Genomic DNA, 24,838 nt, shown 5'->3' with positions numbered 1-24,838 from the left:
GTTTCGTTAAAATTCGTCCAGTGGTTCATGACATATTTTGCTAACAGACAAACGAACTGGTCTTTTTTTTTCACTGCCATGAGTTTTTATGAAGGTGTCATGTCCAAAGTTGTCCACTAGATGGTGCTGTAATAAAAGCTCGAGCAGTAAACTATTCGTCTAAGATATAATAGGAGCTGGTGAACAGAGCTGTGGCTGGCGTTTAAGAGATTAAAAATAATTTTAAAAAATAATATATTCTTTTAAAATGTTGGCCTAAGGAACAACTTTAGCAGGGAGGAGGTGCGAATGAAAACGTGTCCAATTGAAACGGTCCTGGAGCGGCGGCAGCCAATCAGAAGCCGCGCCTCCGTGTCCATGTTGGCGTGCAGAGCAGGGCGTGTTGGCGCTATTTAAACCGTGAGCTTTGCACGGATTACACACAGACGTGTCTTACCTGCTGAGGACGTTCACAGCACAGCACTCCTGAACCAGGTCAGAAACATATTCTGTCTTTTTATTACCTCTCTGTCATCTGACCCTCCTGAAGAGAGCTTTAAAGAGGAAAAATAAATGTAAGCCCATGGCATTCTGATGGAAGCACTTAGTCATTTTAAGGTTGTTTTAATGAAGCATATGATCTTGGATTTGATGGCTGTTATGCAACATTATTTGTGCTGCATGCAAACTGCTCTGTTGTACCTGCAGGAAAACTTCCACTTTATAATCTGCTGCTCAGAGCATTTTTTTTAAAAAAGGCCTGAAGGTGCAAGAAACTCAAGGTTTTCATTGATAACTAGGTCATTTCAGTGCAGAGACCCTTCCCCACCTCCCAGCATGTTGTCCTCAGGCCTGTAATTGGTGTTTTTACTTTTTTTCCCCTCCTTTTTCCTGATGCAGTGCCGAGAAGGAACACCTTCCAGGCCTGCCCTGCCTCATGAAATGTAGATAAGATAATGGCACACGTCTGCCTCGCTTGAGCAGATTGTTGCAGGGAATGTTTGTGTTCCTCACTGTTGACCTCAGCTGTCCCAGTTTTACGATTGATATTACAAATTCCAACTAAATGCAAATTAGTGCTGCGCTCCGTCCCGTTCCCGCCTATCAGGTTTAACCTGTAAATAACTGTCCACTGTAAACGAACATCAAATTGTGTGCTGTGAAACAAGGACGCTTTCCCTCCCTTCGTAGCTGAGGTGGGGCTCAGGTAGTTGTGTACCTGTACGGGCATGCAGTCCTCGTCTGTGTGTGTGTGTGTGTTCATGCATTCTTCATAATTCTCAGTCTGTGTGCTCTCAACAGAACTCGTTCGAAAATGAGCGACCACAACCCAGTCAACGAGGAAGTGGAGAAGTTTAACAAGCAGAAGCTCAAGAAGACGAACACGGAGGAGAAAAACTGCCTTCCAACCAAGGAGCGTAGGTGTTTTTTAGAGGAGGGAGAAGATAAGAGAAGTGTGTGTGTGTGGGGGGGGGAGCGAGCACACAGTACAGCTCTGTCTTGTCCACACCTGTTTCACATTTCACCCCTTTTTTTTTTTTTTTTTTTTTTTTTTTTCTTTCTTGGCTCCATTTTGGTTCAGCCCCTCCCTTCATATCACAAGACAAACATTGCATCACAGTAATTGAACGTGTTGGTACACCCAGTTACCTGAGGGGAACTGAGTGTTGGTACTCGCCCAATCACTTGAGGGTGAAGTTTTCTTTTCTCTGCTCTTCTTTTTTTTTTTTTTTATTAGGACGTACGCACCTTCTTATACAGCTGCCATAAATTTTGACTGGAGTAAACGAAACTGATTCCTGATTCATAGATAGATAAAGTACAGTGTAAGGCAGGAAAAAAAAAAAACTTCTATAAAAATCAGTTTCAATCTCCAGCGGTGATGGCAAAGAAAAATTGCTCTTAAAGCAATAATTCTGCTCTTTTAGAAGTGACAGGTTACCTGTTGTGCATGAATAACTTTAACAGGATTGATGAGCTAATGGCTAGTCGGAGCGGGGGCTGAGGCCATGAAATGGGTCGCTGCTTTTCTTAAAACGACTCCAAGCTCATGTAGCGGTTCGTATCGACGCCATTTTACCATCTACACCGCGGTCCAGTTTATGTAGAATTCATTGTTATTTGCAAATACAAATGGAGACGGCAGCAGCTAGCTGTAGCACCTCTTCCTTAATCTAAATCCAGCCGTGAAGAGTCTGAAACTGCACAACAAGACTGGAATTAAACCCTCACTGTTTTCCTTTTAAAATGAATTTCCTTTGGGTTGGGTCAAACGAGGGTTGATGTCGTAGCAACCTTATTTTTCTCTGGTTAGAAACCGGTTTGGTCAGTCAGACCTCTGTGGTTTTTTTCTAAAACCTGATCGCTGCCTGACTGTGAGAATGCACCCTGATGTACAGATTAAGTGTTAGCTCTCTGTGCTTTGTGGTACTTTGAAAGAGTGCCACTCTAGTTTTATTTTTAGTGTGTGAAAACTGAGACTTCTACACCTGAGGTGAGCTCGTGAGTGAAAGCATGAATTGTGTACTTTAAACAGGAACTTTGACTATTTGACAACTATATAATATGTGCGGAAAATGGTTCATAATAACTTGAGTAATAAGCATATCAAGTCAGGAGGTTTGTGCACACAGACGAAGCAGTTCGACAATTTTGTTTTCATTTATTTTTACCCAAAATGTCTTAAAACCTCAACTCCATTTTCATATATTTGCATTTACCCTACTGGTCCATAAAACCACAAACAAATGAAGTGTGACAACTTTCCAGTGAAACCTGTCAAAATAAACTTTTGACTTTTTTTGTTTGCCATAACAGGGTTTCTGCCTGGCAGTGACTTAATGCAGTTTCAAAGTAAATTTTGGACCTTCGTCTTCCTGCCGATGACATCTTTAAAAATGTTCTCTCTTGCAATCTGACAGAAATCGAAGAGGAGAAGAAAGCCATGAAAGGGCCGAAATGAAACCGGCCTGCCAACGGTTCTTCCTCCACCCCGCTCCTTCGGCTCGTCTTCCACTTGGGCGTCCTGTCATTCCCACACCTGTCTCTGTGCCACCATGGTTTTCAATGGTTGTCTCTATGGGGGAGAATCTCTGTATAATCATCTGTACACATGGTTGCAATGGGGGCGTTTTACTGGTGGGTAGAACTCGCTATAAGGCTTGGTGGAGGTTTCAACAAATCCTAAACGCTGTAATGAATCTAACATGAGCCTAAAGCTATGCCTGTAAATGGTGCCGTTTAAGAAAATGTTGTGAAAAGTAAGGCATAAATCATATTTTTGACTTAATAAAATAAACATGTCAAATGTGTGTGGGTGTTCTTTTTTTTTTTTTTAAGACCTCATAAACTATTTTTGCAAGTTTGAGCCTGCAGAGACGAAAGAGTCTGAGCTCAAAAGATTCCTACTTCAGACAAAGTTTAAATGGTTAAGTTCAGTTGGATCGTCACATTTTGTCTTTTTCAAACGATGCAACACGCTGGAGCAAAAATCTTGTTTTTACTCGCCATTGTGATGTTTTGGATAGGGCCTATCTTGACATGGATTTCGATCACCTTCATCTGTGTTTATCCCACACTGTTCTGTGTGGATTTTTTTTTAAAGATTGCTCAAGCAAGTGTTGGCTGTTGTTCCGCGCCAAGCCTGCTGAGACATGTTTTTGCTGTGATCTGCAGATACTCAACAGCAAAGCCATTCATACATAAAACTGACTGGTTGGTTGGATTTGACTTACTAAACACAAAAAGAATCAATCGTATGGTAACGTGTGGCCTTCAGGTAAACATCCAAATGTTTCGCTGCTGTTCAGTGATCTGTCACTTGTCTGAAGTTAAACAGGTACACTCACAGGCCAGAGTGTCCAACATTAGTCAAAACTAAATGTGGAGCAGATTTTAATTTTTCTCTCAAAACTTTCAGTGATTATTGTGCCAAAATTTGATGTGTGTGTGTATATATATATATATATATATATATATATATATGGTAGTAGCTGAGAGTCATTGACAACTTGTACTCACAATGTTGCACCAAATATTAAATTGAACTCAGAAGTTTCTCGAAAAAGGCTTATATAAGTTTTAAACTCTGGCATGAAAGGCAGCAGGAGGTATGCAAGAAATGTTAGGTCTAACCATCCAACCATGTTCTTTGCCCACTTCTCCTTTCCAAGCCGGTGCCTATCTCCAGCCTTTACTGTGCAGGAGGGAGGGGACTCATAGAGACAAACAACCATTCAAACAATTTTACAATTCTAACATGCATCTTTTTGGCCTGTGGGAGGAAACCTACATGTGCACAGGGAGGACGTGCAAACTCCACCCAGAAAAGTCCCATGTCAGGAAGTGATCCTGCAACCTTCTTAGTGGGAGGCAACAGCTCTAACCACCCATGTTAGATCTAATTTTTTTCTATTTCTATGTGTGTACACACAACACAGGCTCAACCATTTAGTTGCCCTTTTAAGTTTATTTGTTTCATATATTAGTGCCAAATAGTCAAGCAAACAAAGCTCATGTTTCTGAAGATGTTTATTAGTTCAATTATACAACATTAGCTCTGTGAATGTCCACACTTTGAGACGACACAGGACAGCGTAAGGGTGTGCGAACAGCGGCACCCAGCGGTCGCGGTCAAGTACTACAACGACGCTGTTGCAGTTGCGGCGCTCTTCCGCGTGGGGGCGCTAAACAACAGGAAACCCCCACGGAGGGAGGTCCAAACGGTTTTTTTCTTTCTTTTTTTGTTTTTTTTTTATGTGTATTGACTGACTTGAGCTAACCCAAACTACACCGTCGAGCTAGTTAGCAGAGCGACGCGGTGAACGCGGCTGGTGATGCGCTCGTTAGCAACGAGAAGGAAGATGGAGTAGCTGCCTCGGTGTTTTGTTTTGTTTTTTTATTTAATTTTTTTTATCAGCGCCCGGACTGTCCGTGAAGCCGTTTCAGGTGGTTGTAGGAAAGCCTCTCCATCCATGCGGCGCTCGCTGCTGGTGCTCCGGGGAGTTTGAGCTCCGACACCGGGGCAACACGGCTCAGCCACCGGTACGGATGTTTTGTTGGTAGCATCACTCGCTAACACTAAACTAGCAGAGACAGAGGTAAATTACCTTGTTACAATACTTGCTGCGGGAATGTAAATGTCTGTGCACGTCTTAATAACTCAGTTACAACGATGTAAGACAAGCCTGCATAAATAGAAGCTGAAACTGTTGGGTTCATGTTTCAGAAATGTGTCTACTTTAGGTCCAATGTGCTCCTAATAGAAGCCCTGTGTGATTAAAGTAGCTGAGAATACCAGCATCACTGTTTGGGTCAGTACTTCAGCACAGAGGTGCTGTTGTGTTGCTGGCAAAACTGTCCCCATTCAATATTGTTGTCCTGTTGGACATTTCTTTGTGTGTCCTAAATCCATTGCATGTTTTGGCCCGATCAAGTCCAACACCGGTGCTTTTCTCCCCCCTGCAGAGTTGCAGCATGGTGGTCCCGGACAGCGCCGGCGTGGTCCCCCACCCTGACCGGCCCACCGGCCTCACCGAGACCTCTGACCCGGGCTGCCCCGAGGTCCAGGAGCGAGGTCCGGACCTGGCAGGGGTGGAGCTGGAGGAGGTCCGAAAGCTGCAGGAGCTCGTCCGCAGGCTGGAGATCCAGAACGAGACGCTGCGCACCAGGGGGGTGAAGACGGTCGTCCCCAAAGGCGCCGTAGGCGACGGCGTCAACGTCAACGAGAGGCTGCAGCTCCGGCTGGGCCACAGCGGCGAGCTGAGCAGCGTGGACTCCGAGCCGTCGCCTCCCCGGGAAGGCAGCAGCAGTGAGGACGTGTCCCCTTCGGCTGCGGCCGGCCGGCTGGAGGACGAGGACGGGGAGGAGGATCTGGGTCCGTCGTGTGGGGGCTTTCTGTCTCTGACCTGTCGGAACGGCGCGGGCCAGCCCGAGACGCCGGAGAGCCCGTCTCAGGGAAGCTGCGAGTCAGAGACACTTGCGGACAGCGACTCGGGTGTGGACCACACCGCGCTGGATGAGGTGGACGTCCTGGACTTGCAGGACGAGTGCGCAGAAGCAGAGGACGAGGACAGCTGGTAGGTGTTCGTGTCCGGTGCTGGCTGTTCCTGATCTCAAACACTGCTTCGGGAGCCACACCTCACAGCAGATGTCTGAAACGTAATATTTACATAATGCAGCGGCGCAGAAGAGTTACCTTCGGGGCAAACAGCGCAGCTCGCACAGAGGGAAAAAAAAAACATTTAAATGTTCCTGTGATGTTGTTTTTTCCTCCTCCTGTAGGTAACAGAGCCCCTTCAGCTGGATGAGTCAGCTGCGCCTTGTTTCTTTTGAACTTTTGATTTTAGAGCGTGCGACACCCCCACAGGGCAGTGACAGTGTGCCATGTGAACTCAAAATAAGACTCGGGATGTTTTTTTTTTCAACGCCACATAGAGCAGGTGTCTCTCCCCTGAGCTCGTAAAGAGAAGCTGAAGAAGAACGCACAGAGACAGAACAGGGAAGGGATATTTCGAAGGCTGTTTATGTGAAAACAAAGAGAAGTTCTTTCTTTTTTTCTTTCAGCGAGATCCTGAGGTAATTAAATTTTGTGCCGAAAAGGATCGCCTTATGCTGCTTTGGTTAAACCCGGAGAATGACGCCATGACCTCGTGCAGTATCAGAGTATGTGCTGGGAATGACTCTCAGCTACTACCACAGCAGATTCCGGCTCGATGCCTGTTAAACTGACTGAGTTGGAGCCATTTCTGCGTTGGCTAGTTTGGATTATCTGTGGCAGCCATCTTGAATTGGGCCGACTTCAAAGGTTAATCGTATCTATAGATATACATTCAGTGATAAGTTTCAATGAAGTCTGTCAATGTGGTTCATGAGATACACACACACACACAGGCAAAAACATACTAAATAATTTCCTGTAAACAAACAGACAAAAAGAAACGGTTGGGACTGACCCACAAACAGGCGAGCATATCGCATTCCCAATGGTCGTTCTTGCAGCTGAGCCTCAGAGTCTAAAAGCTTGTTTTTATTTTCTCATTACTAGCGGTTGCCGTATGTGCCGTGGCGGGGCTGTCGTGGCCCAAAGGCCGGGGTAAAATCCCCAGCGTCACGATCTGATCCGGGTTGGTTGCTTGCGGTTAAATTTGCTTGGTGTTGGATCGCACGGCATGTGATCCGGAGACCGCCGGAGGGAGCGAAACTCTCGCACCAAATGAAGGGGTTTGTTTTGTTCTGGGTTTTTTTTTTAGGTGTGCTGTTTCCCACGTTCCAAAAACAAAACAAAACGAAGGGAGAGCAGGCAAATTTTACATTCAGATCAGAAAGGCAGCTTTTGCTATCAAATCAGGATTGACAGGAGCGTCTGCAGCTAATGGACCTTAGCCTACCGCAAAAACGGCTACGACTCAGTCAGTTTTATAGACGCCAAGCTACAGTTCGGTGTGGAAGCAGCTGACAGTCGCAGCTCCGTCGCTTCCCGACATGAGATGACTTTTGTCTCAAACTCTGGCACGAAAGGCGGCGGGGGTGACGTGCGCTCCTTCGAGGACCGCCAGGCTTTTATTTTACTTCTGGAAAGCTTGTTCGAGAGCTTCGCAGAAACTAGCGAGACAGGAAGTGCCTCGACGTTCGTCGGGTGTTGAGCAGGAAGTTTCCATACCTGCCTTAAAGACGCCGAGTGGAGGTGTCTGGGGGTCGCTTCAGTGGAAATGACCAGACGCGGGGATGTGATCAGACGCTGTCCATTCTGAAAGGCACGTCAACAAATCTTTAGTTTGTTTTTTTGTTTTTTTTTGTTACACTTTGACCCAAGATTCCACACATTTCTATCTGGTGCTGTCAAAACCAACATAACTATCCCCGACTGAGCTGTTGAAATCTCGTTTCCCCCCCGCTGCTGAAGGCGAAAATCAAACAACCCCTTGTGTCTGTTTATTTCTTCATTAGCAAAATATCTCACGTGCCGCTTGACACATACCAATGTGACCATCATAAAGTAATCACCGAACATACATCGACAACTGATTACCTTTTGGAGTCGACTCAAGATGGCCACCACACAAAAACCGGCTCCCGCTCAGCCAGTTTTCCAGCTATTGAGCTGAACTCCGATGTGGTAGTAGCTGAGAGTCCCTTACGACGCACACTTTAAGCGAGGCGTCAGAAAGTGCAAACGGTGTCACTTATGGAGTTCGACCGAAACGCCTCCGACTCTCGTCACTCGGCTTCTTTCAAAGATCTCTGGGCCTTTTGTTTTTACCCTATTAGAAGTTTTATTTATCCTCTTTTTTTTTTGTTATTACAACAAAACACGTTTCCATCAGTTCACGTTATTGTGTTACGGAGCAGAAACTCCCCCAACACAGGGTGTGTGTGTGTGTGTGTGTGTGTGTTCGACTGTCACCTGGAGACCAAAGACCGGGAGAGGATCGACCCCGACCTCCGCTGCCTTGAGTCAAAACACGGAGGGTTTGTGTGCGGAACCAGTGGCCTCCCCCCCCCAGTTCTCCGGCGCGGTGGGCGCGACCTGAATATGGCTCTGCGGTGTTATCGCTCGCCCCGCTGGGAAACGGGAGCTTTTGTGTTTGACTAAATGGGAAGATAATTCGAAGTTGAATGGTCCGGGAACCGGTCAGTCCGGGTCTGCTATTGTGTACACACCCCCGACGTCACGGGCATTTGCTGAGGCAGAAATATTGTTCCTCACAGATGTTGCTTTTCTCAATCGTTCATTGTTAACAAAAACAAAAACATCAATCCAAACCAAATAATCTCACAGTCCTTTTATTGATTTGTCCGCCTTCCTGTGGGTGTGGTGTACCTCACAAAGACCTGGAGTTTTTTTCTGTTTGTTCAGTGGATCAAAGATTAAAAGATGTTCAGACTTCCTGACTGTTCTGTTCTGATCGAATCATCCAGGTCAGTCAGATCCACCTCCTCCTCCTAACAAGAAACTGTTCACTCGTGCCTAATATTATATTTGCTCCGCTCAGCTGAGAATTATTAAGTGCATACCTCACACACTAGCTCTGCTCTAATCTGATTTTATGTTTACTTTCTGCTGTGCTTTGATTAAAACCTCTAACAGGAAGAATATTAAGCAGCAGATTAGGTTGCCTCAGTTCTCCGTTTCTTTTTTTTTTTTTTCACTCCCCGGTGTTTAACTTTTCCTCCTGTTTGCTTGTCCCTCCTCAGGTTGTACGTTTCCCCTAAAAAGCAAGCGGCGGACTCGGGTCCGGACTCGCCGCTGAAGTGGTGTCGGCAGGTTCTGGATCATCGCAGCCCGGAGACGGAAATGGCTTGTCGGACGTTGATCAACCGCTTGGATCAAAGTAGGCGTTTCACACGCACGTCTGCTCATTTTTTGGCATTAAACTCTAAATATTTCTCACACCACTGAGGAGGATTCAGGTTGTTGATCACCACAGGGTGGGTGGGTGTGAGGCGAAGGTGGGGGTTGGGGAGCGACGCCCACCCACAGTTTACTGAAGGATGGAAAACGATGTGAAAAGGATAAAAATGTACTTCAAATAGTTTCCATTTCTTATTTTATAGCCACCTAATAACACCGGACATAAAAGGTCCAGTTAATCCACCTTATAATGATTAAATTTACCTGTTTATGTGAGTCCTCCTGAGACTCCATCAGCCCGACGGCTTATTTCTGACGCAGGACCTCCACCGTCCTCACGTTAAGACTCTTTCTGTCCCGTCTGTTAAACATTATTCTGTTTTAATTATCGTTTTATTACTGACGTCAAACACAGACTCAGAACTGCGTCAGCAACTTTTTACTCGTTTATTTCAAACATTCTTACTTCACATTTTTAGCATTTTATTACTATTATTATTATTATTGTTAATGTACCTGCAGCGACTCAGACCTAAAAACTCCAAACCTTTTCATTTAAAAAATAAAAACTCCAGCTTTCTAAAGTCTATAAAAGCAAATCGTCTCGCTGCGACTCGGCTTCTGTGAATCCGATAAAATGACTCATTGTTCTGATTAACAGCAAATGTTGTGTATAAATCCTGAAGCTAAAATATGCGTGTTTGATTCCATTTGTTCTCCAACACTAAACTCTTACAGTCAGGCTTAACATCTTTAAACATTATTATTATTTATTATAAATCAGTCCTGCCCCCTTCAGAGTCTGGTCAGAAATATTGTTAAGTTGAACCACCTTTCAGTCCGTGTGAAGCGTCTCCAGCCTTCTTGTAGATCAGATTTTTTTTATTTTTTTGATGCGCCTTGACGTCTGAGACTTGCCTTTGTCACCTAATCTACCCCAGTCACTGCTCAGCTCCGGTAAATCCCCCCCTCCTCCTCCCTGTTCTTATTTACTGCTCACTTCTGCCGTGCACGTGCGCGTGCACACACGTCTGTTTAAGTCGGGTCGACAGAGGCCCGAGGTTCCAGCGTTCGCCTCTGTGCGGACAGAAGCCTTCGGCGTCCGATCCGGTGAGCCTCGTTCATTATTCATCGGGGCTCGCAGCTTCGGCTTCCTGCGGGCTGCCGAACCCTGAACGGCAAAAAAACCTGTTCACACCACGGCTGAGTGAGCGCACGCAGTCACGGGTTGGATTAAATTACCCCCCCTCCTGGGACTGCTTTCCTTTCTAAAAGAAGGAACTTGGTGGCGAAAGTCTTGTTCAAACTGTAGAAAAGCCACGTCTGAGCTGACGACATTTTAAGGCAGATGTACACAACTTGGTCTACAAACTCGTGTGTGTGTGTGTGTGTTATATCAGCGCTGAGCGTCTCCCAGGCTTCCTGCTGGGTGTCTGATCTCTCCCGTCCTGTTTCCTTGCAGCGTCTCGATGGAGGAACGTGTACAGCAGCCCGTCAGAGGCGGGGTCGGCGAGCTCCGGCCTGATCTCCCCTGGGTACCACAAATCGACTAACAAATCCCTACTAACTTGCGGCGGCTCAGGTACGGCACGACGTTAACACGCTGTGGCAATAAGAGCATCGCAGCAGCCGTGTGTTGACAGGAAGCTGCTCAGTTCACGCTGAAAGGTTTTTAGGAGCCGTAAATGGCCTTTTGTGTGTCTCCCTGCGATGCTGTTGTGTCCAAACCCTTCCTGCAGACTTCCAGACACACTTCCTGGTTGTTTTATTATCCGCTACCACAGATAAGTAGTCAAATGAGTAATGTTTGGAGCAGCTGAGCACGTCATGTCTGCGGCCACATATAAGGTTTTTCTTTCCAGCTCCGGTAATAAACCGGGGCTGGTGCAGGAGCCACTTTTTACCCCATTTTTATTCAAACGTCAGCAGAGAAGCAGTTTGTTACCCCGCAGCCTAAAAAACCTAAAACGTCTCTTTCAGTAAAGGTTCGCTTCTCCCTCTGTTGCATTTCTGAGTTTACGTCGAAGACCGCAGTGGAAGGAGACGGCTTATCTGCTCGTTTCTTAGGGTTTGTGTCTTTATCCGTGCAGACAGCCTGTTTTTATAAATGCTGTCCGAAACTAGAGTCCATGTTCGTGAACACTTTGTCCAATGCTGAGCAGGAAAAGAAGCACTGCCAATAGGAGCCTTTTAGGAGACCAGTAAATGGTTGTTAACTTATTTGCAAACAGCGTTAATAAGTATTTATCAGCTGTAGATTCATTACTTCAGGGTTTTATGGCTTTTTTAAAATTATTTAAGAATTTTGGAGCTTTTTAAGACCAGCACTGCTGATGTTTGTGTGACACTAAAATAAAACTAATCTCAAATGCTTGGCATGTGAGACGTGATCCCGTTTAATCCCAGATTTTGTTTTTATGCAACGTTTTCTGTTTGTGTTAATGAACTGTTCGTGTGCCAGCACTGTGACCTTTTTCAAAATAATGCTAATCAATGACGTGGAAAAAAACCCAAAAAAATGCTTTAATTAAACCAAAGTCGGTCCTTACCATCTTTTATTGTTTTATTTTCTGTTTTTTGGGGCACTCTGATGGTTTACATAAACGCTCGTCTGCTGCTTCGGTACAGAATTAAAAGCTGTTCTGACACCTTCAGCTGACAGGAATGAGCTGACGCTTTCGTTTTCCTCACCGTTCTTTTAATATAAAGCAAAACAAATTTAATTTCATGAGTGCTGAGATGGACTAGTTTACTTCATTATTTTGAACTGATGGTATAGTTGTTTGCAACATTTGTCGTTCTTAATTCCTGGTGTTAAAGATCAATATTATTAACCTTCACGTCCAGTTTCTGTTCATTTGTTGTATTTGTTCGATGCACACAAACTGAACTATGAACATTTATCCGATGAGGATTTATTTTATGTTAGTGTTTGCTTTTATGGTGGGGGTTAGAGTCCTTATTGTCCCTGCCTGTGGTAAAAATAAAAAAACTGTGGCTGATATTTTTCAGTGAGCGATCATGTAACCGCCCCTTTAATTGCAGGTGTCACAAGCGTGCATTCAGCCCTCAGCTCCCAGTCCTCCATAGACAGTGAGCTCAGCACGTCGGATGACTCCATCTCGATGGGCTACAAGCTCCAGGATCTCACTGACGTCCAGATCATGGCTCGCCTCCAAGAGGAGAGTGAGTTCATGGCTCATGTGGGGTTATTTAGTAACGTTTTTGTCGAGCGGCTGTGAATCACGGAGGGATCTGTGTGGGTAAAGTGCTTTAAAATGTTGAGGCAGTTTTTGTTTCAGTTTTATTTATTTGTTTATTTTTTGGGGGTGACAGGTCTGAGGCAGGATTGTGCTTCCAGCTCAGCGTCTGCATCCCGCCGCAGCTCCACGACGTCCCTGCACTCCCTGCGTCGGGGCGGGACCTACAGTGACCAGGAGTTTGACACCTACAGCCTGGAAGACGAGGAGGACGAGCTCAGCTCGGCGCCTCAGCGTCGACACCGCTTCACCCCCTCGCCTCTGGGCTCGCCTCGGTGCCTCTCTCCCTCCACCTCCAACCACGGTCAGGAGTCCGGCAGCCGACTGGGGGCACCGCGTGCTAAAACACCCAGACGATCTCTACAGGGCCCCAGCGCAGAGCTGCTCAAATTTGCCAAGAGTGAAGGTAGGCTGGACAGAGTAATATTAAAAAAAAAAGCTCACAGGGGAGATTGTTGTCTCAAAGCTGAGACGATCTGTCTTCTTTTGTTAAATTCATCGTGTGCTGTGTGTGGTTCCAGAGGAGTTAAGGCACAGCATGCCTAATCTGGCCCCTCGCACCAGCCTGCGCTCCCTGGAGGCTGTCAGAAACAGCTGCAGCATGGAGGCTAACCTCCAGAGCTCTGGCAACCGCATGTCCCACCTGCCCCACTCCCCCTCCACAGGTAACCCCACCCTCCTAACCCGCAACACATCACACGCTCAGCTTTTCATTTAGCCCAAACTGACGCTTTATCCTTCCGCCTTACCTGCTCTTAAAGGGATAGGTCAGAAACTTTTTAAGTGGGGTACTCTGGATCTGGAAGGTGGTGAGCATCTAATATCTTACCTGTTGTAGATAGCTCTGTGAACGACCTCAGTTTGGAGGAAGTTTTGAATTGCTGACTTGTTGAAACAGCTCATTGCAGCTCACGTGAACACTGCTTCATAAACCCTCTAAAATATATTTCTGAGCTGTTGCCAATATTTGCATTTGCAAACAAAAACAAAACAAAGAATTCCATGTAAATAACTGCAATGCAAAATTTCTGGCGACGTAAGAGTTTATCAAACAGTATTTGCACGAGCCACCAGGAAACTTCAAGGCGAGGAGTTGATTTGAGACGGCAGCCATCGACTTTGGTCTTGGCCCTGATTGGACTAGCTCGATGATTCCCAAAGTTGGGGTCGGGACCCCAATGTTGGTCACCCAACACCAAGTAGGGGTCCTTAGATAATCTCCAGATATCAACCTACAATTTAAAACCTAGTTTTTAGGATATATTTGCACCATAATTGTGACAGAGAATTGAAATTCAAATCATAAATTGATTTTAAAAATAGCATAATGGATGTTAGGACTGTTTGTGTTGTCATTATGCTCTTATTTAATAGGGTCATTACCATTTTTGGATATTTAAACAGCCAACAGATGGGCTCACACACCTTTGTCATTATCATTTTATGGGTTGAAAGCTGAAAAGTTTGGGAACCACTAGACTAGCCATTAGCTCATCGGCCCAATAGAATGAATCAATATGTCTCAGAACTGAGATCGTTCAAAAAGCTGTCTACACCGTGCTCATAAGCTTTCTACGGGAGCCCACTCAAAAGGTTTGAGTTATCACTTTGCTTCTGCATGACGGCAAGGTTTGATCAGCAGGTAAATTAGTTTTATTTTGTATATAAAATATTTGATCTTGCAGTTGGGAGGTTTATTTTATGTAAAGGTGTGCATCTGTTTTATTATGCACAGGACTCCACCGTACTGTAAACTGATATTTTGTTTGTTCGCAGTGCAGCAGAAACATTAACAAACAACTCGATTAGCTCAGGTCGAAAATTAGCACTGATTCATTAAGTAGCGGGGTGATTTTTGTGTCCTGTTTCTGACTCATTTCACAACAAATTAGCAGGAAGTGGTTTTGCTTAACACCAGTTTCCGTGCATGTCAGATTAATTGGTAACTCTAAAAGTGTCCCTAGGTGTGAGTGAGAGCGTGAATGGTTGTTTGTCTCGTTTGTCTCTGTGTGCCTGTGATGGACTTGCGACCTGTCACAGGGTGTCCCCCGGCCCCCGCGACCCAGAAAGGAGAAGCGGGTAAAAGAAAATGGATGGATGGATGTTTTTGCTTATCTGCCTTATTTAATATTATGTCTCATGAGTCATGTTGCAGTCTGAAGGCTGAAACCGTGATCGTGCACGCTGTTTGTGCCAACAGCTTCATATATTACAACCAAACCAACAAAACAGTTCAGCTTTGAATTTAATGTAATCACAAGTATTTTTTATAGTTATAGAACATTGATTTAACATGAAAGGATGTATAAAAACTGCTGCATCTTTACTTCAACAGTAATAAATACAAAAAATATTGCGTGCACGTATCTAAAACGTTTCTCGCTGCTACTACATCTTTTAAATTATACATGACCATCTCCCAGCTGTTGCACAAAGCATCTCAGATGCTGTGCTCCTTTTCCCCCCTAACCATTTATCTCCCAATCATTCCCCAGATATTTTATTTTTTTTACCGTAACCAAACCTTAATCCTAAAGTTATCCCTTTTCTAATCCAGCATTACCCTGCCAAAGCTTGTCTACAACTCCTTTATGTCATTTAAAGGCCTCAGTTAGTGAGCTTTTCCTCTTAACTTGTCTCAAACACACGATACGCTGCTGCCCTAAGCTCCGGTTACAGTGCTGCTCCTCCCTGAAACTGCAGGTACGGTTTGCAGCCGCCTGCGCGCCAACGGCCAGTCGCCCCTCTCGCTGCGGACTCCGGTTAAAGCTGTCGCCCCGGTGGGCTCCATGTCAGCTGGTCGCAAGTCGTCCAGAGGTCTGCCCGTCATCCAGGCGCCGCCTGCAGGAGGGGGCCGCAGGGTCCAGTCTACGGGACCTGCTAACGGCGGCGCCTACGGAGCCGGGAGGGGAAGGCCCTCGGTGGGTCGAGGTCAGGCTGCGCCGTCGCTCTCCACGAGAAGCAAACTCTCGCAGCCACCCAAAAGGTGAGTGCTCAAAAGCGGCCGCTGTTCAGGAGCGAGGACGCGACGAGGAACACGTGGTAAACCATGCCCCGCACCTCCTCAGAGGCTAACCTCTCGTTTTAATGGCAGGTCTTTGGGCATGGCTAAAATCTCTGATGAATCCTGGAAAGACGGCTGTTACTGACGAAGGCTCCATCCGCCCGGACGTCTCCTCGCTCCAGAAAAGGCTCCACTGTGTCCACAAACGTGTTGCACAAGTTCTGCTTCCTCGTTTTTCAGACTGGAGCGCCGGGCTGCACTGGATTTGTAGTCAGTGTCCCTTTTTCCCTGCATGAAACGTCGTCAACCCACACACAAAGAAAAAAAATGAAGGATGTGTAGGAAGACGAGGAGCTACACAGGCACTCAGTTTGTTACACGGACCAACATTGACTTTCCTACGATTTGTTTGTGTCAATTTGACCTATTTTTGTATGGTAATTGTGAGAAACTGCTGGAATTTTAAGGGTTGTGTTACTGTACTGTTATTGACGTTATCGATTTGAAGACAATTAAAGTGAAGACGTTGCTGGTTTGTACATTATCTGTGTGAACTACTAGATGAAGGTGCTGAGTGTTGCATGCTGGGTTTAGTTGTTTTCCTTTAGCTGCACAGCCTTTTTATTGTTCTCGAACTGCAATACGACAAATCCTTCTGTGTGTCCAACAATTATCTGTGAGAAAAACTGATAAATATTTGAGCGGTGAGTTCTTTAGATCTGTGCTGTTCGTGTTTTGCTCTTTGCTCACACAACGAAACGACCCTTGTAAACCACACTGCCCTCATAACATGTGTTTAGGAACGAAAAAACAAAAAAAGAAGAGAAATATGGTTTGTGCCAAGGTGCGTTACAGCTGCAAGTTTCTAGTTCAGTGATTAACTTTGAACAAGTGAAGGTACTGTCACAGTACTGGGTTTTCCAAGCATTTGCACTGCATACGTAGAGGTGGGTTGAATATATATGTCTTTGGGAACCACTGTAATAAAAGAAAATGTTTATGCACAAAGGCCCTGTGCCTTGGTCAGCTATGCACCCTCATGGAGTGCCTCTGAAATGTGGGAGCTGGAATAAAAAAAACAAATAAAGTCTACCCTGAAGTTGTAAATGTGCGACGTTTTGGTTTCTGCTTTTCTGCTTTACAAGCTTTTTAGTCACATCATGCAGTCTGTTTACAAGCCAGTAGGCATCAGTACCAACATCACATCCCGGACAGGGCTTTGCTCCAGGAACTGTGGCAGGACGTTGTAACATATAATCAGATCATTACGCCTATTACCCCAAAATGCCTTTGAGACATTTGTAATTACATTGCTGTTAGCTGTTATTCAGATTGCTACATGAAAACTGCTTTTATAGTTGGTAGTCCTAATAATATTCTTTACTATTTTAAAATGATCAATTATAGATATATCTGGAAAGGCTTTGTTTCTGTTTTACTAATTAACTAAAATTTAATTTATACCTTTTGATGATGATATTACAGATAACTAATATGTTAGTTCCTTGTTTAAAGAAATCTATTTCATATACCTACAAAGTTTATTCTAAATAAGAAGTGTACTTGTGCATTTCTTGACCTCAATATCTAATATACATGAATAGAAACGGTGGTCATATAATTTTTGGTGTGAAAAATATAGTTTCACATATCTGAAAACTTCATTGTGGAAGGAGCATTCTGGTTAGTTGGATTGCTATTTTCGACGAGGAATAATTAAATGGTAAACGGGCTTGCCATAAAAACACCTCTCAAACAAGAGCTCCCACCCCACCCCCTTGTAACAAAATGGCCTACAGGCCTCATCTGTGCATACGTAGTCTGAGCACGCAGTTGGCAAGCACGTATTTTTTTTTTATTTTAAAACATGTGTTTTGAAATTTGAAGCAAATGTCCCTGATTTACGCGTAAGCGCGCGCTCCCACCGAGACGGCGCGTGTTTTAATGTAACTGCTCTCCTATGCATGACGCAAATAGTAAGGGATCAGCGGCAAACGAGGCCACGCATTGTCTGCTCCCCCCACCGCCACCACCACCACCACCACCTCCGCCCTCCCCTCCGCTTGTCAGGAAGCAAGCTGATTGGCCGAGGCCTAGCAAAGAGTGCCCGGGGATCCAAAACTGCAGGCCGCGCTTAGCTTACCGTCAAAAATAAACCAAAATAAAAACAGACAAATTCGAGAAGGGGGAGACACACCGTTAGAATCAGAGGACGACGTTATCAGGTAAAAAGAACCTCAACCCGACCACAGAGGCACGTGGAATGAGACGCACGGGCCCGCTCGAACGTAGTGGGCCTCTTTGAAAAACAACATGGAAGATAATGCGGCACAAGATGCTTCCCTTAGCTTAGCACGCTAGCTAGCCGAATAAACCGCCGTCGTCGAGGAAAATAAAGCGACACGCCAACAAATGGTATCACAGGGCGTAATGACTTATAATATGTTCTCATATTGTCGTTATTGTTGCGTTTTTAAGTGTATCGATGTGTTGCATTGCTTTTTTATCGGGGTTACCGAGTCTCTAAAATTAGCTTTTGTGCTAAAACAAAATGGCGCTTGGGGAGTCGCTCTTAGCTTCCTTGCTAGTTAGTTAGCACCGGTGGGTGGAGGGCGGTTAGCCCCCTATTATGCATTGCATAACTGCGGTGCTTTCATTGGTGGCCATAAACTCTGAGCATGTCTAATTTAGTGTTGAGGGAGTCGACGTTAGAATATTTGTGGAAAAAAAGAATAATAATAATAATGTGGCAACACAACATTCGTCTATGTCCAAGATATTTAATCTGTCAGTGAAATACACAATAAACGTCACCGCGATGACCATAGGAAGCTGTTCACGTTCCTTAATTTTCCATTATTTTTGAATTGCCGTTCACGGAAATGCATTCCCGACTATCAAACAAACATGTTTCAATCTCCGAAAGACTTGATTGCCGCTGCCGCCGGGTTCGTCCCTGGTACCAGGGACAGTCCTTTGTCTCTGCCGGGCTTTAAGCATCCATCAGCCCAGACTGAACCAGGTGTAGGGCTATAAGTCTCTCTGTATGCAGGTTGATGCTGCATGTAATACTTTTCATAGGCAATGGATGGAGCCAGTGCTCAACTAAACAGCTGCTCCTTTTCTCCAAAGAGTTGGAATGTTTTCTAGAAGTAGTTCTGTCTTTCATTCTGCGAACTCAAGTTTTATTATCCAAGAGTCTAAATATATCACGTTGTAAGAAATAAACACAGTGAATATATTGGCTTTTCTGAAAGAGTGGGCATAATTGTAATGTTTGTTTTTATTTCAAATTGTTTGTTTTTCTTCAGCAGTGCGATCAGTTGTCTTGATGGAAGGAAACGTTCCGGTTATCCTGTTGGGTTTATTTTAAAGCTCTCGTCTCTAAATGTGAAGGTACGTATCGAGTCCTGGCCACGGCTTTGCTTTCACTTTCGCTGCAGTGATGCAAAACGAGGTGGGTGGTTAATGTTGCCTGCCTTGTAAGTTTCAGGATTGTTTTGGTACGGAGTAAAGAAATGGATCAGGGAGGAGGAGTGTTGGAGCTACACACTCAGGAGCTGAAGATGCCCCATGCCATGATCATGCAAGATTTTGGTAAGCGGTTAAGTAAAATCAGCTACAACGAGCGTGCCAGAAATTGTACTTTTAGCAAACAGTATGATTTTAAAACTAAACAAGTTATCATAAAAAAAAAATTCTGCACTTTACCATCAACAGCAGTCCTGATCAAAAAGCACAGCACCTGAGTTTTAGTTTTTAGAGATGAGTTAGGCTGAACATTTTGCACTATATGTGTGTTCTCAACACCTTATTAAGCAAATTAGTTTTCTTTTAAGAAGCATTTTGAAGCTAGATTAATTTGTCAGTGTCAGCAAAATCATTGGAAAACTGGAATTTCACATATATGTATATAAACTTCCAACAATCTGGCCTACTTATGTGTCTTATTTGCAGTATAAAGCAGTGTGGAAAATTGAGAGTGAAATGTTTTGGGAGAGTCAGGTTAGCCGCTGCTCAGAGCAGGACCCTTTCAGGCACCAAATTTGCAATCTGAAGCATCCACTTGAGCAAGCATTACTTCTTTTTGCGGGAAGCTATTGCATGTTACTACAACTTTCTCAAACCACATCTGCGATGCTTACGCATATTTTGTGTGTAGAAACATCAGATTGCATTCAACGGATCAGGCGAAGCTTGCATTTCAGCTGATCTAACTCCACAACAACAACAGCAGCTCCATATGAGTCAGTAAAAGTGGGCAGTAACCAAAGCAACGGCGTGCCTTTTTGTGAGATAAGAGAATATCTGTACGAGTCAGATTGCAAAGAGGAAGAACTATTTATTAGATGGACAGGGCAATGTCTTGCAGACTGAGAAGCTGTTAGCTTAACTCCCCAATGTGAAGTTTCATCTGATTTTCCAAACTAACATCACGCTGAGTGGTGTCTAAAGCAGGAAAGATACTGATTACTCATAGGTTCTTCACACAGTTCTGCCTTAAATATCCCTTTAACTTTAAGGTGTACAAGAACAGTTGCTTCTTAGCCCTTTTTGACCATTTGGTGGACTGGGCTTAGAGCCGGTGCAGGTCTGGTTTCACTTGAGAAACAACCAGTGTGCTTTTTTTTCCACAATCCGAGAGCTGCATTACGTCACTCTCTCATTAATTTTGAAAACACAAGTGCTGACTCCAGCTTTTATGCAGTGCATGCAGCAGCGCTCTCAAATCAAAATTCAAAACAATACATGTCAAGAAAATAAAAGTAACATTGATTTTTGTGTGTGTGTGTGTGGCTGTGTGAACAGTTCTGTTAAATTAATATATAACACCAACTGTGGTTTTCTTTCAAAAATGACACAAAGTTATGCTTGGTCTATGGTTCAGTAAAGTGTTGATATTACTGTAGAGCCTGTTATTCTGGTTCCGAGTCTAACACTGGCTCAAACCGAGCACTGTAAGCTTTGATTATAAACACAGTCTAGCAGCTCAGACATGCAGTCTCCTGTTAGGGGACACCACATTGTCAGCAGATTGATTTACTGTACACAAGACCTCAATGGAAACAAACGTTTCAAATCTAGAAAAACTTTCAATTATCTTGTGAAACCTTTCAGGACAAGAAAGTATGTTTTTTGTTACTATTGTTATTTTTTGTTGAATAATGACATTTTTCCTGCATGCTGATAACCGGAGGGTGATGTACATTCACAAGCATTTGACTCCTCGTTTTGAAAAAGTTTTGTCTTTGTCTTCAAGTTGCAGGCATGGGAGGTCTGGCTCACATCGACGGAGAGCACATTGTGGTCTCCGTTCCTGAGGGTATGCTTCTTTCTGATGTCATGACGGATGAGGGGATCCTCCTGGAGCATGAACTTGAGGTGGAAGGTCTGGAGACTCAGGTGGTGGAGGGACTGGAGACTGAAGTGGTGGGGGACTTGCACGCAGACGTCGAAGGCTTGGAGGCAGAGGTTGTCGAAGGTCTACACACACACGTGGTGGAGTTAGAAGCTCAGGTTGTTGAGGGCCTGGAGGGCGAGGTTGAAGTTGAGGGTCTTGAGGCACATGTGGTTGAGGGCCTGGAGACTGAGGTAGATGTGGAGGGCCTGGAAGCTCATGTTGTTGAAGGCCTTGAAGAAGAAGTGGAAGTAGAGGATTTGGAAGCTGAGGGTGTTGAAGGGCTTGAAGTAGATGTGGAAAGTTTGCAGTCTCAAGGGGTGGAGGCCCACGAAATAACCAGTGAAGACATGGTTCCCTCAGGACACAGTGTGATCATGCCTGATAATATACTGGGGACGGAGGTCGCAATAGAAGAGGCTTTGGATGCTCACCATCACCATGTTCTAACGTCGGACCTCATCCAGGACTCGAACCACCCCGATGACATGCCGGACCAGGTGTTTGTGGCAGAGCTGCTGTCTGAACACCAGGATAACACACTGGACCACCAGCTTGTATCAGAAGGGTTGATGGTGACAGAGGCCAACGCTGAGACCATAATCCATCAACAGCTGCCAGCTGAGGCTGTTGCCCTGCAGACAGATGAGGATGATGATGGAAGAAGCAGCTCAGAGGATTACCTCATGATCTCCCGTAAGACGACTTGTCATGTAGTAACACAACTGAAATTAACTTTTGCATATCTTTTAACATAACCATTGATGTTTGTTTCATTGTAGTTGATGAAGTGGGAGAGAAGCTAGACATCGGGGACACTCCACTGGAGATCAGCACTGAAGTGATGGAGGACAAGGAAATCAAAGAGGAGGATGACTCGGAGGTCATAAAAGTCTACATTTTTAAAGCTGAAGCAGATGATGATTTAGGTACCATTTCAATCCACTTGTGGCACATCATCTATTCTACAAAAAAAAGAAATAGTCTCCAGGTTTATTCCGGTTAGAATGAGTCTCAACCTTAACAAAATTATGTTCTTCCGTTTCCAGGTGGAACGGAGGTAATAACAGAGGATGATTACCAAAACGGCCATCCAGATCTGGAAGCTGCATCATCGGGCAGACTGGGAGTTGGCCGTGACAAAATGGTCTACATGGCAGTCAAGAACCCTCCGAAAGAAGAAGATGATGATGACGATGAAAGTGATGATGATGATGACGATGACAGTGATGATGACATCAGTATGTTCATGTTGTAAAAGAGCATGTCGAGATCAGATGCTGTATGGTCTTTGTGCATTAGTTAGACTTCGAGATAACTTTCACAAGATGATGTTCTGCCTTCCTTTGTTTTCTTCTTTGTGTCTGGGTCAGGGGTGGCCGCTATCCTGCGTGTTTTACTTGTTTCTCTGCTCCAACACACCTGATTCAGTGGTTAAATCACCTCTCCATGTTCTGCAGAAGCCTGTTAATCACCCATTGATTCAAATCAGGTGTGTTGGAGCAGAGAAACAAGTAAAACATGTAGGATGGTGGCCCTCAAGGACCAGGGTTGCCCACCTCTGGTCTGGGTAGTTTTGTACACCAACTTGGGTCTTCATACTTTACACTGAGGCAGTGTTCTCATGCAAGCTTACCTTCCCAAATTATTAGCTTAAGTGGTTCTTACATGTATCAAATAAAATTGTCTTGATAACTCAATGTGAACTGTCTCAATGTCTGTGCAGGTGCTACCATTGAGCAGGTGAAGAATGGAGTTGCTACCCCTTTTTTGCAAATCCGTGAGGGATTGGGCCCAAATCGTGTACTCAAACCAAGGGCTAAGAAGAAGAAGAAAGGAGAGACACGACAGTGTCATACTGGTAGGAGTAGCATAATGATTCAGCAACGTTAGTAAGACTTATGGCTTATTGTTTTGTTATTCGGTTCTAAATGCCAAACCAAATGTCAAAAACATTTTTAAATCAATCTAAAGTATATCATCATAATTGCAAACTGTTTTTCCAAACTCTCTCTCCAGCTGTCATCATTGGACCAGATGGAATGCCTTTAACCGTCTACCCTTGCCACATCTGCGGCAAGAAGTTTCGCTCACGCGGCTTTCTCAAATGTCATATGAAAAACCACCCAGACCATCTCCTCAAGAAGAAGTACCAGTGTACGGACTGTGACTTCACCACCAACAAGAAGATCAGCTTCCACAATCACCTGGAGAGTCACAAGCTCCTGAGCCATAACAGCGAGCGATCTCCAGAATACACGGAGTATGCGCGACGCTACCACGAGTCCAGCCCCCTGGGCTCAGACAAGCTCATTGTCAAGGACCGGGAGCCCAAACTGCATCACTGCAAATACTGTGACTATGAGACGGCGGAACAAGGCCTGCTCAACCGTCACCTGTTAGCAGTGCACAGCAAGAACTTTGCACATGTGTGTGTCGAGTGCGCCAAGGGCTTCCGCCACCCGTCGGAGCTTAAGAAACACATGCGGACCCACACAGGTGAGAAGCCCTACCACTGTCCGCACTGCGAGTTCCGCTGTGCGGATCAGTCCAACCTAAAGACTCACATCAAGAGCAAGCACGGCGCCGATCTGCCTTTCAAGTGCAACCACTGTCCCCAAGCTTACGCTGACGCCCGTGAACTCCAGCGCCATATAGAGATGGTGCAGGGCCACAAGACCCACCAGTGTCCACACTGTGAGCACAAGAGCACCAACTCCAGTGACCTCAAACGGCACATTATTTCTGTTCACACCAAGGACTTCCCCCATCAGTGTGATGTATGTGAAAAAGGCTTCCACAGGCCCTCGGAACTGAAGAAACACGCGGAGACGCACAAAGGCAACAAGGTGCACCAGTGTCGGCATTGTAACTTCAACGCTCCCGATACGTTCACCTTGAGTCGCCATATTCTGTCCCTGCACACAAAGGACCTTCCCTTTAAGTGCAAGCGCTGCCGACGGAGCTTCCGGCAGCCGGCTGAGCTGAAGAAGCACATGAAGACACACAGTGGTAGGAAGGTTTATCAGTGCCAGTATTGCGAGTATAACAGTACGGACGCCTCTGGCTTCAAACGCCATGTCATCTCCATTCACACCAAGGACTACCCCCACCGCTGCGACTACTGCACCAAGGGCTTTAGGAGGCCTTCAGAAAAGAGTCAGCACATAGCCAGGCACCACAAAGACATGTTGATGTAATGTCACACACACCCCCCCTCCCCCCACACACACACAAACACACTCCTTTCTCCAGTAAATCTGTGTCACACACCCAGAGGTAATTTTAGTGTATAAACAAGACACTGACTGATGCAGGCTGTTGATGAAGATATTATAATTGCTGTTCTGTGTTGTACTGGTTTAAACCTCCTCCATCCTGGAGTAACACAAGAAAACATTTTAGATTGAGTAAAGTCTAAAAAAAGGAGAAAAAAATGACCGTGTAAACTGAGTGGGATGGTTGTAAATTGTTTTTTTTTTTTGTTGCAGAAAAATCACATATGAACATATATTCAGGGTTTCAAATGTCTATATTTTTATACCCACTCAGCTGAAATGCTGCAAGATGATGATTTTGTCAGTGCTTTGTGAACGTCACGCTACTTCTTCACGAGAGGCAGGAGTACAGGAAACATTTGCCTCCATATTATTATTATTATTAATATTATTATTGCCCTCCCTTTCCTTGTCAACCAGCTTTTAACCTGAAAATTTCCATTCAGTGCTGCCTGATCCCAAACAAACAAGGCCACTCATGTTTTCAAACGGGGGTCGTTAGCGGCGGCGGCGGCATGCGTAACGCATCCCGGGGGGGGGGGGGGGGGGGGGGGGGGGAAAAAAAGA

General features: G+C 45.0%; 3 protein-coding genes across 7 annotated transcripts; all 3 read left to right on the top strand.

The window, feature by feature from the left end:
* Positions 1 to 347: 347 nt before the first annotated feature.
* On the top strand, positions 348 to 3,290 carry tmsb1 (thymosin beta 1). Its single transcript, XM_017424046.3, has 3 exons — positions 348 to 474; positions 1,282 to 1,397; positions 2,901 to 3,290. Exons 2-3 carry the CDS (start codon positions 1,295 to 1,297, stop codon positions 2,939 to 2,941), a joined length of 144 nt encoding a protein of 47 aa, XP_017279535.1. The 5' UTR covers positions 348 to 474; positions 1,282 to 1,294; the 3' UTR covers positions 2,942 to 3,290.
* Positions 3,291 to 4,620: 1,330 nt separating this feature from the next.
* On the top strand, positions 4,621 to 16,706 carry zgc:66447 (SLAIN motif-containing protein-like). 2 transcript variants are annotated; one of them, XM_017424209.3, is made up of 9 exons: positions 4,621 to 5,022; positions 5,446 to 6,056; positions 9,175 to 9,311; positions 10,794 to 10,913; positions 12,377 to 12,517; positions 12,668 to 12,997; positions 13,113 to 13,256; positions 15,295 to 15,577; positions 15,686 to 16,706. In XM_017424209.3, the coding sequence occupies exons 2-9, from the start codon at positions 5,455 to 5,457 to the stop codon at positions 15,738 to 15,740; spliced, it is 1,812 nt and encodes a 603-aa protein (XP_017279698.1). In that variant the 5' UTR covers positions 4,621 to 5,022; positions 5,446 to 5,454; the 3' UTR covers positions 15,741 to 16,706. The 2 variants fall into 2 exon arrangements, with proteins under 2 accessions (XP_017279698.1, XP_017279697.1); XM_017424208.3 differs by having other exon boundaries at positions 4,621 to 5,078.
* A 948-nt stretch (positions 16,707 to 17,654) lies between these two features.
* Positions 17,655 to 24,236, top strand: znf711 (zinc finger protein 711). 4 transcript variants are annotated; one of them, XM_025007625.2, is made up of 8 exons: positions 17,655 to 17,820; positions 18,910 to 18,991; positions 19,089 to 19,192; positions 20,856 to 21,689; positions 21,776 to 21,922; positions 22,043 to 22,234; positions 22,720 to 22,854; positions 23,013 to 24,236. In XM_025007625.2, the coding sequence occupies exons 3-8, from the start codon at positions 19,114 to 19,116 to the stop codon at positions 24,191 to 24,193; spliced, it is 2,568 nt and encodes an 855-aa protein (XP_024863393.1). In that variant the 5' UTR covers positions 17,655 to 17,820; positions 18,910 to 18,991; positions 19,089 to 19,113; the 3' UTR covers positions 24,194 to 24,236. The 4 variants fall into 4 exon arrangements, with proteins under 4 accessions (XP_024863393.1, XP_017279701.1, XP_017279702.1 ...); XM_017424212.3 differs by having other exon boundaries at positions 19,083 to 19,192; XM_017424213.3 differs by having other exon boundaries at positions 18,907 to 18,991.
* Positions 24,237 to 24,838: the final 602 nt, after the last annotated feature.

The sequence above is a fragment of the Kryptolebias marmoratus genome, linkage group LG9 (assembly GCF_001649575.2).
Source record: "Kryptolebias marmoratus isolate JLee-2015 linkage group LG9, ASM164957v2, whole genome shotgun sequence".
NCBI classification, from domain to species: Eukaryota; Metazoa; Chordata; class Actinopteri; order Cyprinodontiformes; family Rivulidae; genus Kryptolebias; species Kryptolebias marmoratus.
This window is presented reverse-complemented; position numbering and strand designations above follow the sequence as displayed.

Bases quoted from the DNA above. Each gene is read 5' to 3' on its own strand.
- tmsb1 (XM_017424046.3), top strand. From the start codon at position 1,295: ATGAGCGACCACAACCCAGTCAACGAGGAAGTGGAGAAGTTTAACAAG. The intron at 1,398-2,900 runs GTAGGTGTTTTT...GCAATCTGACAG, and splicing joins CTGCCTTCCAACCAAGGAGC to AAATCGAAGAGGAGAAGAAA.
- zgc:66447 (XM_017424209.3), top strand. From the start codon at position 5,455: ATGGTGGTCCCGGACAGCGCCGGCGTGGTCCCCCACCCTGACCGGCCC. The intron at 12,998-13,112 runs GTAGGCTGGACA...GTGTGGTTCCAG, and splicing joins CAAATTTGCCAAGAGTGAAG to AGGAGTTAAGGCACAGCATG. The intron at 13,257-15,294 runs GTAACCCCACCC...CTGAAACTGCAG, and splicing joins GCCCCACTCCCCCTCCACAG to GTACGGTTTGCAGCCGCCTG.
- znf711 (XM_025007625.2), top strand. From the start codon at position 19,114: ATGGATCAGGGAGGAGGAGTGTTGGAGCTACACACTCAGGAGCTGAAG. The intron at 19,193-20,855 runs GTAAGCGGTTAA...TTTGTCTTCAAG, and splicing joins CATGATCATGCAAGATTTTG to TTGCAGGCATGGGAGGTCTG. The intron at 22,235-22,719 runs GTATGTTCATGT...ATGTCTGTGCAG, and splicing joins TGACAGTGATGATGACATCA to GTGCTACCATTGAGCAGGTG.